General features: G+C 42.7%; 5 protein-coding genes across 5 annotated transcripts; 4 read left to right on the forward strand and 1 right to left on the reverse strand.

Annotated features, from left to right (window-relative positions):
* Window positions 1-386: 386 nt before the first annotated feature.
* CLUP02_06856 (uncharacterized protein) lies at window positions 387-2049 on the forward strand (the record flags this gene model as incomplete). Its single annotated transcript, XM_049285853.1, has 2 exons — window positions 387-1235; window positions 1300-2049. The coding sequence occupies 2 exons, from the start codon at window positions 387-389 to the stop codon at window positions 2047-2049; spliced, it is 1599 nt and encodes a 532-aa protein (XP_049142996.1).
* Window positions 2050-2204: 155 nt separating this feature from the next.
* On the reverse strand, window positions 2205-2922 carry CLUP02_06857 (uncharacterized protein; the record flags this gene model as incomplete). Its single annotated transcript, XM_049285854.1, has 3 exons — window positions 2205-2369; window positions 2417-2686; window positions 2776-2922. The coding sequence occupies 3 exons, from the start codon at window positions 2920-2922 to the stop codon at window positions 2205-2207; spliced, it is 582 nt and encodes a 193-aa protein (XP_049142997.1).
* A 2844-nt stretch (window positions 2923-5766) lies between these two features.
* On the forward strand, window positions 5767-6375 carry CLUP02_06858 (cellulose-binding protein; the record flags this gene model as incomplete). The annotated part of the gene is made up of 3 exons (XM_049285855.1): window positions 5767-5839; window positions 5896-6257; window positions 6319-6375. The coding sequence occupies 3 exons, from the start codon at window positions 5767-5769 to the stop codon at window positions 6373-6375; spliced, it is 492 nt and encodes a 163-aa protein (XP_049142998.1).
* A 3672-nt stretch (window positions 6376-10047) lies between these two features.
* CLUP02_06859 (uncharacterized protein) lies at window positions 10048-10281 on the forward strand (the record flags this gene model as incomplete). The annotated part of the gene is made up of 1 exon (XM_049285856.1): window positions 10048-10281. A coding segment is annotated over one exon (234 nt), but the record flags the coding sequence as incomplete, so codon positions are not given.
* A 4405-nt stretch (window positions 10282-14686) lies between these two features.
* Window positions 14687-16403, forward strand: CLUP02_06860 (major facilitator superfamily transporter; the record flags this gene model as incomplete). The annotated part of the gene is made up of 3 exons (XM_049285857.1): window positions 14687-15140; window positions 15258-15513; window positions 15566-16403. 3 exons carry the CDS (start codon window positions 14687-14689, stop codon window positions 16401-16403), a joined length of 1548 nt encoding a protein of 515 aa, XP_049143000.1.
* Between the last annotated feature and the right edge of the window lie 262 nt (window positions 16404-16665).

Consider the following 16665-nt stretch of genomic DNA (forward strand, 5'->3'; position numbering starts at 1 on the left):
AAGCGGAAGCCATTCGCGGGATCCCGCTCCATCACAAATGGAGCCCCCGTCAGCGCTTATCCTCATTCAGAAAGGACCTGCCTTGGAGGGCTCCATCATAAGCAGGGATTCCAATCCTTTAGACCCCTTACCGCCGCTTGGCGCCAGTCAACTGCCATGAATTCCTCGAGAAGAGCCAAAGTCCCGACGATAATCCACAATCTCTGGCGCTCAACGTTGCGGCCTGTCGATATGGGGCTCCATAGAACCATAACGATGTGGTCTTCCCCTCCGGGTTCCTGGGTTTGGACTCCCATTCTTTAAATCTTTCATCTGTTCCTCCCTTTGCATGCTGAATATGTTCTTGGTCCCGTTTTGCTCCGCGATTGAGCAATGAGCGCGGCATCATGACGACTCCCAACAACAACGCGTCTCCGCCGGAGTACTACAGCGGCCTTGAGGTAGACAGCCGACCGGGCCGATCGCCGGGAGGGTATGGCGATCAAGACTTGAGCAAGTTCCGTGTCGCGGACCAGAATAACTTGCCCGAAGTTGACAATCATGACGGCAACCTTCCACAAGCCGTGCACCCGTACGGCCATGATTACTCTATGCTCCAGGCCGTTCACCCGGCGGAGGGCGGCGTCTCACCAGCCGAATATCAAAGTGGTTCATATGATTCAAGCGGGTACTACGCTCCGAAAGAAGACAACCCGCCAGAGGTCGTGACAGCAGAGATCGAAGAGAAGCAGCAGAAGAAGAGGGTGGGCACAATATGCGGCATGCGACGCAAGACCTTCTGGATCGTTCTAGCCGTGGCGCTCATTATTGTCATTGGCGCTGCAGTAGGAGGAGGCGTCGGTGGCGCATTGTCGGCAAGCAACAGCTCGCAACAATCAAGCAGCAGCTCGGGAGGATCAAGCGGCGGCGGAAGCGGCAGCAGCGGTACAGGAACCGGCAGCGGTGGTGGAAGTGGAAGCGGCGACAGCAGTGGTGATAGCAGCGGTGATTCTAATAGCACGACGACAACGAATGAGCTGGATATCCTGCCCACCAGTAGCATTGGCGCGCTCAACTTCACAGACTACTATGGCTACGTGAACCACCTCGTGTTCTACCAGCTGCGGTCTAAGAACCTCATGATGTCGTCCTACAATTCTTCAACGAAAGTTTGGAGCTCAACAATTGCCAATAGAGAGAGCACGATCAAGGAGGGTACTCCCATCTCCAACAGCTTGTTCTGGCATAGCAGTAAGGTAAGCTTCCGTTATCCCTTCAGCTACTCAAATGCGTGTGATCAATGCTAACCCTATTCTTCAGGTCCGCGATGTCCGTATCTACTACCTCAACGAAGCGAATCAGGTTGCAGGCATCATCAATGCCAATCCCGTTTACGGCTCGTCGTGGGATAAATCCGGCGTTTCAAACACCTTTACTGCGAACGCGAAGTCAAATCTGCTGTCTAACGGCATCTATACCCCCGACTCATACCTATCGAACCTTGTTCTATATCAAGACGCTGGAAATACCATCCGTGTTCTCCGCCGGACAGGCGATGGAGCGACAGATTGGGCCGCCGTGGGCATATCGACCGATTTTGGAAAGCCTGCAGAGGGTACCGGGATGTCTATGATTCCCATCTATACCAACGCGACCACGAAGAGGATGGCCATGTTCTATACTTCTGAGACAGGCTCACTCATCCATCTCACACTCGTCAACGACAATGACTGGACCAATAACACCTTACCAACCATGCTCGAAACTAACGCGACAATCGCGGCCTTCTCGAGCGGATACGAAAGCAACAACAACCTGGTCATGCACGTACTGGGGGCACAGGCGGACAAAGCACCTGTGCTGACAACGTACGCTGAAGGAGAGTGGACCAACGTAGGGGAGGTTTCCACCATGTCCGGCGAGGATAGGCCCTTCAAGATTGCGGCCAACTCCGCTGGGAGAGTCTATGGTCTCGTGCAGCGCAATGCTACCAAGGTTGAGATCGTCGAGTGGGAGTGGATTGGTGGTACAACATATAATAAGATTGGTGTGATAGATACCGTCTCATGATCTGAGGAGAGGTCCTATGTGGGTGAATACAAGGTAATCCGGCTCTCGTGATCCCTCAAGAGCGACAATAATAAATACAAGAAACAGAATAAAAACAAGATCAAAACATACTATCTCCCCGATGACCCCAGCCCGTTATAACTCCACACGTGCATTCAAGACCACTGAGACTCGGTTTTGATGTTGATGCCCACATCGTACGTATCCCAGCTGGCGATAAGACTCGGGAAGTTGAAAGCCGAAAAGTCTGGTTCAGTCTTGATCATAGGACAGAAGTCGTTCTGTTGTTGCTGTGACAGCTTCTCAATGTCAGTCTTGACCTGTCCCAAACCGGCTCCACGATGTAGATCTTTCACAGCAAACATACCATCTCCAGATCCCTCTGCTGAGCAAAGTGCGAGGTGCAATCATTCTGCAAAAAGCCCGGGCTTCGGCCCATGCTGGCTTCCCTTGCCCGGCTAGGGTGATCCCTCACGGCCGGGGTCGGGGCGGCGGGAAGCGGGTCAACCCGTGAAGCACGGGCTGCCTTGCGAGCCTTGGACCGGGCAGCAGCGGCGGCAACCCGCGCTCTGTGCTCAGCTTTGACTTTGGCGACGAATTGTGGTATCGGGTGGGGGCATCGGTCTTCATAAACGTGCTGAAGAATGACAACTTTGTCAGTTCAGTGTTCTTGAAGTTTGTCATGATGAGATGAGAGGGAAACATGTATGATGTTCGTGGACTCACGCGGTGCATGCTGCCTATCTTGGTGAACCCTTTGAAGCATCCAGGGCAGATGGCTTCAATCATCTTGGGAACACGGGGCATGGTGAAGCGGGTAATAGGCATCTTGGCGGTGTTCCTCAACACGAACTGGTCGTACTCGCTGAACATACTGACTGGAGATTAGATGACACGATAAAGAACAGGGCAGAAGTTCGTCAAGTGGTTAATGATTGACGATTGACTGCGAACATAACCTGGGGTTACCCTCCCTTTTGTCTTGCTCACCGTGGCTGGTGGGATGGCGTCGGGTCAAGGAACTGTTCACTGAACAGCTGCGATGGCTTCTCAAAGAGCTTCCAACTGGGCTCCATAACTATTCGACAGGGATCAATCAATTTGGGACAGGAATGTCGCAACAGTTGAGTGATTGTCAATGACGACCTGCCATACCAGGATGGCGCGGCAAGCGCGCTTTCCATCGTCTAAGTAAAGCGCTTATTGCTTCTTCTTCCGGGCCCATCGTGTGAGTCTCGCAGTCTGGCACTCGGGGGCTAGGTTCATGTCTTTGTTGGTAGTCAATTATCACAGTCAACGACGCAACTAACACTGGTGTAGGACCTCGGGGCCGAGTCTGGGGGGCCTGAGCTGGTGGAGGGTAGTCTCTCGAGATTTTTGTCAATGTGCGGAGTCCCTGTCACCAAGATAGATGAGGATGAAAGAAACCAAGTCTTACTTCCTCGTGCCCGGAGCTCCGTCAATCGGCGATCCCATGGCGTCCTGAAGTTCGAACAGTGAAAGTGATGTTTGGGGCCTTTGGGCAGAACGAGCCACACCAAGCAAGGTCAGTTTGATAGCATTCTCCACAGCCAGACAAATTCATCATGTCATCGGCAGTAGTGATCAGAACAGTCTCTTTGTGTCCGAGCTCCCAGGCGGTTACTCGGTCAATCGGCAGGTGTCCAACAGACAAGGGTCACCCGTGGCGAGACGGCAAAGTGCCTTCGCGAGAGGACCGCCCACCTTCCTCTAAACACTTCCTCTAAACAACGACATCTGGAAACCTGGAGAAAGGCTCAAGAGCTAGTCACTTCGCCTCGTTTCAGACCAGGGTACAAAAATGAAAGGTTTTGTTCACCATGCGAGGCTGACTATGGCGAGGATCGTCGACTTGTAGCCCCGCGTCCTCGCACTGGAGCTTTGAACTATTACCTAGCGGGGTCCAGACCGAAAGACCTTCATGTTGGTTGCACAGCAGTCTGGGCCCGTTATAATACCCAGCGACGTTCCAAGCCACGAGAAGTGAGTGGCTCCTGGCCATGATCCTTGTCCAGTTCGCATTAGTAGGAATCCCACGCCGCATGCGACACCATGTGACCTGTTTTAATCCCAGGTGCCATGCAGCGAAGTCGCATGTTTAATGAGCACAGCCCAGGTTCCTGTTCAAATGTTTGTTCCCGGCTTCTCGGGTCTTGAAGCAAACCTCTGTTAGAGAAGGTGAGCGGTGAACAGCGGTGAACCGACGAATAGCAATCATCCCCAATGATCAATACGAGTGAGGGCGCCGCCGTATTTGACGTGCCCAACACCTTGTACCAACATCGTATCTGAGCGTGGTATATCACCCAAATCCGGCCCGGCTGCGGTATTTTTCGAATTTCACTAAGCTCAAGTAGGTCGTGCTTGTTTAAATCCTCCAACAAAATAAGCGCTGAATCTTGTCTGCCGAGGTGCGAGCTCCCGCAATATCCGCAGCTCCCGTCCTCGCCCGCGGCCCGCGCCTTTGATGGGTTCGCGGTCAGGCGGGCGTCGAATAAACTCCCTTGCATCATGATGCTCACACGTGCTGGGTGGTCCTTGCAAAGGCAGACTGTACCTGAACTAGACGCAGACGAGGACAGATAGGCGCGGGGTCGCGGGCGACTTCTTGGGAACGTCATCGCAATGGTCTCGTAACCGTACTGTGCTCATCCGCGCCCAGACCGGCGCGCAAGGCCGCGCTAGATATGCAGACATTAAGCGGTGAACTGGAAATCGCCAAGGAGTGATTCAACTTCCATTGACCAAATGTCAATCTAGTACCTTTCAACATGTTCGAGTCCAATAAATAGACGAGTGATCAGAATGGTTATCCAATCGATCACTCACCGAAGGAATCTCTGTGTCAGATAATAGCCAGCAACTCTTCCTAAAAACCACGATGTTCGCGCGCAGCTCCGGTTGTCGGCGGATGCCCATCGGGTTGGTGCAGCTTTTGGCCTCAGAACACACTGATTCGTACGAATAGTGAACCCATGCCATGACGGACATGAAGCATGAGGCATAAGCAGGAACATACTTGAGCTGTCAGGGCCGCGTCGTCTGTCAGCCTGTCATTGCCTGTCGAATTTCAGGAGAAAAATGCAGCGGACAATCTGCGCCACGGTGACCACATATTCTTTGTTCTACATGCATCTTGCTGCACGACTGTGGCATATTTATGTACCCAAACCGCCAAGCTCAAAGGCTTTGGGAGCCTCCAAGTTTCGGTAAAGCTGGTCCATTCAGAAGATCAAAGATTTACCCCTCCATTCAACATCATTTGGATAATCCACTCGGCACTTTGCCAAAACTTCCGGCTATTCAGAAGGTCACATTGCCCTAATACAAACGGCCTGGTGATGTAGCAATGTGGTCTCTCTCAACGTCAAAATGATTTTAACCATCGGCGCGCTGCCGAGAAGTTCGGGGTCGGGACTCATCTCTCCATTCCATCCATTAACATGACTCCTGGCAGCTCATTACGCCTTCATTTCGTCTCGGATGAAAGGATGTATTTTTTCTTTTTGAGGAAATGCCAATTGCAAGCGCTTTCTATAAGACTTCTGGACATGATAGGACCGTTAACAGGCGCCTTAAAAGGTCCATGGGAGCGTATTTTACCATTGAGAGTCTCTGATCCCCTTACCTGCAGTTCTCTTCTTGTCCTTTTCAGAGCCAACTCCTGAGAAACAAGTGATTTTCCAGTTTACGAACATGCAGCTTACCAAAGTCTGTCTTTCCTTCAGTGTATTTGCAGCTGCTTTCGCGCAGTCTAAGATCAAGATCAGTGAGTTCAAGCCATCAAGCAACAGGCCAGAAGGCAACTAGCTGATAATTTTCGAGTGCCTCTGGGTGACTCCATCACCGAGATAACTTGCTGGAGAGCCCTGGTATGGGACCAGTTTGTCAAGGAGAATCTTGCCGACAAGGTGCAATTCGTTGGCTCCATGACCAACAACCCCCAAAATTGCCGAGCACAGTCTGGCTCTTTTGACCTCCATCATGAGGGCCACTCAGGTTGGCTTTCCATCAACATCGCCAACCAGTACCTACAGGGGTGGCTGGCAAGCACTAAGCCTGATATTGTGCAGTTCATGCTTGGCACCAACGATGTAGCGCAAGGGCGCACGACCAACGACATTGTCGCTTCGTACACGAGGATGGTAGGGTTGATGAGGGCGTCCAACTCGCGTATGAAGATTCTGGTATGGTCTCTTGCAACATCTAATAACTTGCGCGACTGTTGACACGAGTCTTACCTCACAGGTTGATCGCTTGATCCCGTTGTCCTTTAACGGGGGTGGAATCGATACTTTGAACTAGCGAATCCCGGGATGGGCCATCGAATAGAACTCGACTAGCTCTCTAATTATAGTTGTAGACTGTCGGATTAGAAGTCTAATTTAACCGCGGTATATAGCCGACTGCGCAGGGGCTAATTAGGGGCCCTATTTACGATTATCGTAGCTAGCCTAACTTACGGTTAGAACCTCTTTTTTATACTTATTACGTAGATATTTATATAGTTTAATTAATCTCTTTATTAACTACGGTTCGAACTAACTACTTTATAATAGGGATACTAATACTAATTAATAGTTAAATTTTATTATTATAGATTAGTAAGGTATCTTATTATATAAAAAAGACGACTTTTTAATACTATACGGGATAGGAGATTCGTACTAATTAACCTTACGGAAGTAGACGAAAAAGGGGGCAATTTTCGAATACCGTACGAAATCGAGTAATCGTAGCCCTTTATTACTTACGAGAGGTCGATATTTACTACGTTAAACTACGTTAATTAATAGAACTGCTTAAGTAACTAGCCTTTTACCGTCGCCCCGAGTAGCTTTTTTATTAAACGATTTTTCTATAGCCGGCCCGTAATTAAAAATTAACTAATTAAATTAATAAAAATACGGTATAAAAGAGCACTGCGTAATTAAAAAAGGGGATCTCTAAACGTAAATATTTTTACTTAGTAGCGAAGGTAACCCTATAGGAGTTATTAAGCTAAGAGATTTACGGTATATAGGAAAGTCTATTATTATAAGGATCTTATAAATATAACCTTAAGCCCGCAATCTAAACGACCTCCTTATAGCTCTTTTAACTACTCCCTAGGTATTACTTAGGAATATAATATAGGGGACGGTCTAACGAGGGAGAAGGGGATTTAGAGGTCTTAATGATATCGAGCTAAGAGTATTACGGATCTTAGAGATTAACTTAAAAAAAAAGTAGCTACCCTAAAGTAGTCCTACGACCTCTTACTAAAGTTATTATTAGCCTAAGAAAAGGCTAAAAAGACGAGGATCTAAGGGGAAAAGAAAAGAATTCTCTAAAGGGCCGCTTAAGGGCTTCTTTTTTATACTAGCTCCTAGCGCGAGATTACTAATTTTAAAAAATTAACTAAGGAAGCTATTTAGAGATTATAAAGAGTACGAGGCTTAAGAAGCTAGAAGTATATAAGATAGCGGAAATTAATAACTAGTAAAAATCCCGAGACTAATTATTATATCTTTTTATAGTAATATAAACGTCTACTGCTACTATTATTAAAAAGAACTACTAAAACCTACCCTTTTTTATTAAATAAAAAGGAGGATCTTAGTAAGTACGATAGCTAGTAATTTAGAAAGGTAGTAGTAATCGCTAAAAATAGTAAAAACGAGAGTAATAGTAAGATAATAAGAAGAAGCGGGAATCTCTTAGACCTTAATAAATTCGTTAGGTAATAAAAATACGGATTTATTATAACTAGCGCACGGATTAAATATATCCTTATTAAAATTAAATATACTAGTAATTACTAATATAAATATAAGCTAGAGCACGACCCTTAGCGAGTTAGGGTAAAAAAGGAGAGGACGAAACCCGATCCTAGATAGAATCCTAATCCCTTATAAGTAGGTAAATATTAACCCGGATTATTAGGGGACGTAAATATATAGAATTGCGGATTAGCCTAATAGTAAGTAAATTAACGCGGTATTAATCTATTTAACTAAGGTTTATAAAAAAAAAGGGCTATAAGGGTAACCCCTATTTTATAAAATCGTAAACGACCTTAGTTACTAACTAGATAAATAGTTTATAAGCATAAGCCTAAGAATAATAAAAATAGTTAATAGATTCTTTTATAGGCGAGGGGTATTACTAATATAATTATAATTATAAGAGCTATACGAAATATTAATAGCGATAATTATAGAGGAGGAATTCGTATTATAGAACTAAGTATAGGTTAATAGAGCGTATAATCGCTTTAACGAATTTAAAAAAAGGGTAAACGACCTAGATTTCCTCTTTATAATTATCAACGGAAATCTATCGTTATAAAAGGATATACCGGGGCAAAATATAGTACTAAAAGTACGATAATTAATAATTCCGCCTATTTCGATCTATAACTCGTTACCGCTATTAATACGAAATTCGGCGCCGATTAACTAATAAAAAAAGAAGTAAACGACCCGAAGTTATTAATAGTACGCAGCGACGTAGGGATCGTATATAAATACTAAAAATCTAGTAGCGAATATAAAGCAATTTATAGACCTTAAAAAGATCTTTTTAAAAAAGAAATTATACTCTAGGGGGAAGTATAAGGTCTTATAAGAAACCCTAACGATATTTTATAATTATTATAAAAAAGTCGGAATTAGGGAATATTAGTATTATTCGGTAATTAATATCGTACTCGTAAGCAAAGCCTCTAATTACTATTACGAAGCGGTACGTAATTTCGATTAAGACGACTTTTTTAATATAATTAACGCAATCCGAAGCCGCTTTAAGACTTATAATAAGAACCTAGAGCTCTTATCTAAGCTACGAGCGATTTTTTTTATATCTATAGCTAGGATAATAGAGGGTAAATTATAAGTAGAGATCCTTAAAGAGCTTATCGATCGAATTAATAAGCTAGCGAAAACCTAGCTAAATAAGGGGATAAACGAGCGGAAAGTCGGATATTTCTATACTATAGTTTAGCGTATACTAAAAGTAAAAATAACCCTATACCAGGTACCCGAAGACTACGAGATACTTTGCTCGAGGCTAAGATCTAGCTTTAATATTAAAATAAGAATGCCGTACTAAACTTATTTCTAAGTATACGACGGCCCTTATTAATAATATTAAGTCGATTAAACGTATAATAAGAAAGGAAAAGAGGTTAAATATAATAATCGCTAGTAAGGAGGCCTAGATTTATTAAATAAGTAGAGATTTAACTTATAGGTAGGGTAATAGAAAAAGTAATATTATATTTATAAAAAGGATAGATATTAGTTAAGTAACTATTTTAAAGAAGAGCGTACTAAATTATATAAATAATATAAAAAGTCGAGGGTAATAGATAGTAAAACTAGCCCTCGTCGGTTTAACTAATTCCTTATTATATATAAGGGCAGATCTGGGGGTATAGAACTTAGTAACGGTAGTTAAAGTAGCGGCCTAAAGTATATACCCCCTATAAGAGATTCGGAAGATAAAGAAGATCTTACTCCCTATATTAACGAATTAGATTATGACGAAATTAATAATATTAACTACTCTTTTTTCGCCCCGTTAGCCTCTAGAGGATATACGAGGCTAAACGAATAGAGGGTAGTAAAAGCTCTTAATAAGTAAGCTTTTATTTATAAATAGTAAGAGAAGGTCCCTTAGATAATAGATATAGAGGCGGCCGAAAGGGCGAATTTAATAGGGCCAAAGCCTATTTTCTTAACGATTAAAGAGAAGACGCTATCTCTCTCGATATTTAAAAAAAAAGAATATAGTACTAAGTAAATCTAGGGGTAGCTAGAGGGGTCCTTTTTATATTACCTAGGTCCCTCGAATACTAAGCTTATATAGGTATTCTATACGAGCAAAAGGTACGGTCTAATCGATTTTTATAAGATTATCCTAAATACTAAGGTATTATAATAGTTAATTAGAAAAAAAGGGTAATTCTAAGCGCTATAAAAGATCGCGCTAATAACGCTTAATACGTCGATAGTAAGTATTACGAGGATTAGTTTCGGCCTAGGTAAGGAAATCGTCGCCCTAGGTATAGTAAAAGTAAAAATATACTTCGGAACGATAACTTTCTATATTTTACTTATTAATACCCCATTTCTCTTATATTTAAAAAATATAGATCGACTAGGTATTATATTTAATAATACGAGGAACAGAATCTCTAGCAGTAAGTACTTTGAGATAGTCGAATAATAATAGGGGTATACGTTTATAAAGCTTACTAACGACACGAAGTTAATTAATTACCTAACGGAAAGTAAGCTTAGAAAACTATATTAGAAATTCGGGCACCCGTCGGTTACGAGGCTATATAACCTCTTAAAGTAATTAGGTAATAATAATATCGAAATAGGGGCGCTAGAGTAGTTAATAAAAGTATACTATTAATACTAGATAAATACGTAGAGCCCACGTAGATTTAAGTTTAAATTGCATAATAAGCTTAACTTTAACTAGGAAATAGTCGTCGATATTTTCTACTTAAATAGTCGGCTAGTACTATATATAATCGACGTAGCTATATCTTTCTAAGTAGGGTAATTCCTTTGGGATCTATAAGTAAAAATAATATAAGTAGCCCTATAAAAAAGCTAGATCGATATATACTAAGGACCGCTAGACGGCATTAGAACCGACGCTAATACTAGCTTTAAGTTAGTAAAATTTAGGGATAATACGACGGCTTACGGTATATAGTTAAAAGTCGTACCCGTTAAAGCGCACTATAGTATTAAAAAAGTAAAAAGGGTATACTAATAGTTAAAAAGGGCGTTTAGAATTATTAAAAAGGAAAATCCGGATTTTACTAACGACGAATACCTCTAGATAGTACTTAAATACTATAACGATACTATAGGGCCTAACGGACTTATACTAACGCTATTAGTATTTAGAGTATATTTAAGAACGACCTTAGCCTTGCTACTATTACTAAGTATAAGCTAACGAGCTTAGGTAATTAAAAAAGTAATACGGGTACTGCGCGAGGTAAATATAAAAAAATAAGTTAACGAGGTAATTACTACGTATAATAGGCCTAACATAGGGGATAATTTAAATATACTACTAAATTCGGATATACGAGTATAGCGCAAAATTACTTAATAATAGACTAGGCTATATAAGTTAATTTCTATTAACGAGCGCTTTTATATAGTCGCGAGAGATCGTAACTAGCTACTCGAAGTATTAATTATAGTAGTTAGACCGTACTATATAGATCTTAACGAGGTAATTTCTAACTTATAAAAAAAAGAAGAGCTAGGGGAAACTATATAACCCGCGGCAGAGGTATAGGAAATTATCCTTAATAAAATCGTCGTAGTAGTACTAATAAATGACGAGGAAAAGGAAATTACTAAAAGGGTACTAATATTACTAATAAGACGTCGCAAAAGACTATAATAGTACGCCCTAACGCGGTAATTTATTATTAGTAACGAGGTAATTAATACTTTTTATATAGTAAAAGAGAAAGCCGATTTCGAGCTAGTGGTTAAACTACGTAAGGAAAGCGTAATTATAACTACTAAAAAGCCGTATAAGGGATCAGATCTTATCGAAGTAAACACTCTTCGTAATCGAGGGGTCTATCGATTTATCTTATACGACTTAGAAAAACATATAAACCTCCGTATATTTAAATTATAAATAGTTCGTAAGATTAAAGGGAAAAGAACACCCTAGCCGTATAAGAAGTTTAAATATATAATCTAGGGATACGGCGATATTAAAAAAGCGACGCTACTTATATAATTACTTATTATATAGCGCTATAGCTAACGATTAATAATAGTACTAATAATATCGCTATAGAAAAAGGGATACGAGATTTAGAGCCGTAATATTACCTAGGCCTATACCTAATCGGCCATAGGGCTTATAAGGAAAATCCTGGCCTATTTACCGAAGGAAATGGCTAGTAAGTACTTAGAAGGTACGATTATTAAAGTGCTTAAGCTACTATATAGGCTCGCAGAATCGGGCACCTATTAGTAGGCTACTTACTACGATTTTTATATTAATTAATTATTAATAGTTATTTTTACGTACGACCCGTGCTTATTAGTTATAAAGTACGAAGGTAATTAATTTAGGATTATTAAAATATAGACCGACGATATATTAGGCCTATTTAATATTAATTTTATAAAAAAGGAGGATAAGGAGCTTTAAAAAGCGGGCTTTATAGCGAAGCTAAAAGAGGTCCTTATAATAAATACCCCCCTAGTATTTAATAATAGGATTTTTATAATTAAAGGGGAAACTATTATTTTTTAATAAAAGGGGTAGGGCGAGAAGATTAACCTCGTCGATCCGAACGTAACTAACGTTAAAAAGCGGTATAAGGCTAAGCTCGTGCGAGGGGTATATATTATAAGTATTTATTAGCCCGAGGCGACTTTTAATTATATTAAAATAGCGTAGGCTATAGATCTAACCGAACGAAACGTCGAAGTACTTAATAAGTAGCTTAAGTAGTAATAAACAAATCTCGATCGAGGTCTCGTCTACTACCTAATTAACCTTACGATTAATAAGCTCTACGTCTTCGTTAATAAGTTATTTACGAATAATAACGACCTTACTTCGTAATTAGGGTATATCATTATCTTAGCTAACGAGAGTATAGGTAAGAGCGAATTTACTATATACGGTAATATAATCTATTACTCGTTAACTAAAAGTAAGTAAATAACGAGAAGTATACTAGCGTTAAAAGTTTATAATATAGTTAACGGCGTTAACCTCTCTTACGTAATTTTAACGACGCTAAGGAAGATTACTAATCGAATTAGCCTTCTACTTATTCTAATAGTTATTTATATAGATTCCTACTTATTATATAAATACCTCGTTAAATTAAGAACGACGAAAGAAAAGAGGCTTATAATCGATATTATAGCCCTTAGGTAATTATATAAAAGGCGTAAGATACTTAAGATTTATTAAATTAATAATAAAGATAACCTCGTAAACGCTTTTATAAAAGTAGTATTAAATAAGGGATTAAAGTAATTCGTAAGTAGCGCAAAGGTTACTATATAAATAAAAAGATAGGTTATATAAAAAGAGTAGAGAAAAGGGGGAAAAGGAGACGACTTAATAAACGGGCCCGAGGTCGAATTATACCTCTAATTATAGCAGTTAAATCGATAAAAAAAAGAGAAAGTTAGTATCGGATTAGAAGTCTAATTCGACCGTAGTATATAGCTAACTACGTAGGGGCTAATTAGGGGCCCTATTTACGACTATTATAGCTAGCCTAACTTATAGTTAGAACCTCCTTTTTATACCTACTACGTAGATATTTATATAGTTTAATTGATCTCTTCGTTAACTACGGTTCGAACTAACTACCCTATAATAGGGATACTAACATAGACTGCTCGAGTTCTGCCGGGTTTACAACCTCTATGTTGCGAGATGGCGTATACCCTAACGATTAGGGAGACCAGACTATAGCCCAGAAGGTCGGTCCATTGCTGATTAAGTACGTCAGGGATCTCATTGCTGAGCGCGGGCTTTGAAATTATTGTACAGGGAGTTTGGGTGATAGTCAACTCGACTGGGTGCTGAGATAGCATATATAGAGATCTACGTAGTAGTAAGATTCATCTAGGTTGAGTTAGGGTTCGTTGAACTGAGGCACATGTACCTAAGGACGTTGACAGTTGTATGCTCAATGCAAACTGTCTTTTTTGATAGTTGAAGTTGTAGTTACATCCACTGTAGACGTCTAATGAACGTTGATGTAGGGAATCCTCAAGATGTCTCCCCGCCAGAAGGCTGACCCGCGTCGGAGTAAGCCACATATAACAAAGGTAAGGTTCTCTATTGGTGAGGAACATGCTTTGCGTAACGATCCGAAGTTTTCAAAGGCAACGAACCTTCGGGTCCACTTTGTCCGCGAGATAGCCTTGGAAGGCCGCCAGGATGACTGAGCGCCGAGAGCCAAGACCGAGAATCGAGCGAGTGTGGGATTTCAGACCGACCTCCATATTGAAGAGGCGCATCGGTCTTCAATCGATAGACACTGAGTGACCTATATAGAGATAATGTGCGCTCATCAACTTCTAAAACCAAGGGAGAATCAATCGTTCTTTCGCTCAAGTGAGGGATGAAGATTTAGCTCATCCCATCGGGAATATCGCGATCTCCCCGACCCGAAAGGATGCGGGAACTTAGTTTCGTTCTCGCGTTTGGCATTTACACTCGAGCACGGACGAACTTGAGGGACTTCCGGCTACCAGAGTCTAACAATTACTTACCCTCCGAGACGTCTGACATCTGGCTCCCGCTCACCAGCACCAGTCTGTGCTCGGCATGATCCCTCCGCTGCAAGATAGTCTTCCGTAGATAAGGAACTCGCGGACGGACATGGCAAGATATGCGCAAAGTCTGTCGGCCGAAACGAGGGCTTCTTTGCCGAGTAAGAATGTTAGATGGCTTTTAAAGTGTTTGCTTGGTCAAGCTCCTTCGCTAGTGCCTATGGGCACATCCTGCTGTTTCTTTCCCCCTCGAAGAATCGCTTCGTCAACAAACCCATGCCACACAAATCCCCCCTCCAGTTTACATCAAAATCTCCGGCACGACAATGTCAGATCCTCTTGAGCTGGAGCTCGATCGCCCGAAGAGGAATTCCAGAATGATTGAGAAGTTTGATGACGAGATCAAGGTCGCGGGGGTGGTAGACCAGCAACCGGTTGTCTCGAGGAGAGAGTCGGTCCAAAGCGATACGTATGGATCATCTGCCGGCGCCACAACCTTCGACAAGAAGCTCCTCTACAAACTCGATATGCGTCTAATGATTGCCATGTTCTTTTTGAACTTCTTGTCGTTAATGGGCCGCACAAATATCGGAGCCGCACTGATCCGGCAACTTCCACAAGATCTTCATCTCGACGCGATGAAGGTGTTTATCGTTCTCACGATGCCAGCGGCGCCGTTGATCCTATTCGAGGTGCCAAGTAATCTACTTATGCGCTTTCTGAATCGCAAGTTCAACTTCCCATACTTGTGGTACATGTGTACTCTCGACATATTACTGGGTAAGTCTATATTTGTCACCGAGTCGTGTTATGCGGGGGGTTATTGTAAAATTGAACGCAGAAGCTTCGGCTATCATGACCGAGCTGTGTTGATGGGCATGCTAATGATAAGTACAGGTATAATCACGATCGGCCAAGGATTCGTCAAGACATTCGATCAGATGATAGCCACCCGATTCTTCGTTGGTGTCTTCGATGCAGGTCTCATCCCTGGCTGCGTCTTCTTGTGTTCTCTTTACTACCCTCCAAGGCATCTTCAATGGAGACTTGGACTGATTACTGTCGCCAATATCTGTTCAAATATTGCCGGGAACTTTCTTGCATACGCAATCGCCAACATCCAAACCACTGAGAATTTCAAAGGGTGGAGATGGTACGATTCCAATTCCCGCATTATTTTTCGAAACGGCTCTAACATCTCGTAGGATCTTTATTATTGAGGGTATCTTCACTGTGGTAGCTTCTCTGGCCTGCCTTCCTGCTAATGTTGGACCTCCGGAGAAGGCCAAGTTCTTGACGGAAGAAGAAAAGCGACTTATCAGAAATTCAGTCGAAATACGCAGCACAGAGATCGGTGTTGTAGCAGAGTGGAAAATGTTTTTCACAAACCCCCTCAATTACTGCTGGGCTGCCCTCTACTGCTTCACGACTACAACCGCTTACTCAGTTTCCATCTTTTCTCCGTCCTTTGTCAAGTCCTTTCACCCGGAGCTCAGCGCTGCAGATGTACAGGCGCAGATTGTTCCCATCTTCGTGGTGGCTGCTGTGGCATGTCTTACAACTGCTTACGCAGCTGACCGTCTCAACCACCGCGCGGCCTTCGGCCTTGGCGGCTTCATTTTCACCATCGTTGGCTACGCAATCTTGAGGCAAGATGAACACGAAAGCACAAATGTGACCATGATGGCGCTGTACTTCATCGCCTTCGGCACCTTCATCACTCTTCCCATGATCTGGATCTTGACTATGCAAAACTTGCAGACGCCTTTCCAGCGAGCCATTGGGAGCGGCTTTGTGGTTGGAGTTGGGAACACATCAGGCTACATCTCAGCCTGGATATTTAAGACAAGCGACGGCCCGTATTACAAGAATGGCATGACGATCAGCATGATCCTAGTCGTAATTGCATTTGCCATTCTTTCGACAACTTGGCTTTACATCGAGATGCATAATAGGAGGCTTGATAGAGAGGAGAGATTGCATCCGTCTGCGGGAGCTGGAACCAAGAGGCTTACCGGGCGAAGTTTCCGGTACAAGGCATAGTTTATCGTCACTTTATTACACTTGGAAGGTTCCGACATTCGGCCTGGACGTTCCCAAGCCCTTGGGCGTGTTTGAAGCCCGACACGCCCCTATATTTCATGTCGCCGATCTGAATATGTCAAGCATGTTTCCGACTATTTTGCTCTTGAGCTGTGATGAACTTCCATTTCTAAGTGTCGGGATCCCTGTGATGATTGTGTAGTGTTACCTGCCACCACCTCATGCAGCTAGATAACCTCATTTTCGTTCCGAATGATCTCGA

The sequence above is a fragment of the Colletotrichum lupini genome, chromosome 3 (assembly GCF_023278565.1).
Source record: "Colletotrichum lupini chromosome 3, complete sequence".
NCBI classification, from domain to species: Eukaryota; Fungi; Ascomycota; class Sordariomycetes; order Glomerellales; family Glomerellaceae; genus Colletotrichum; species Colletotrichum lupini.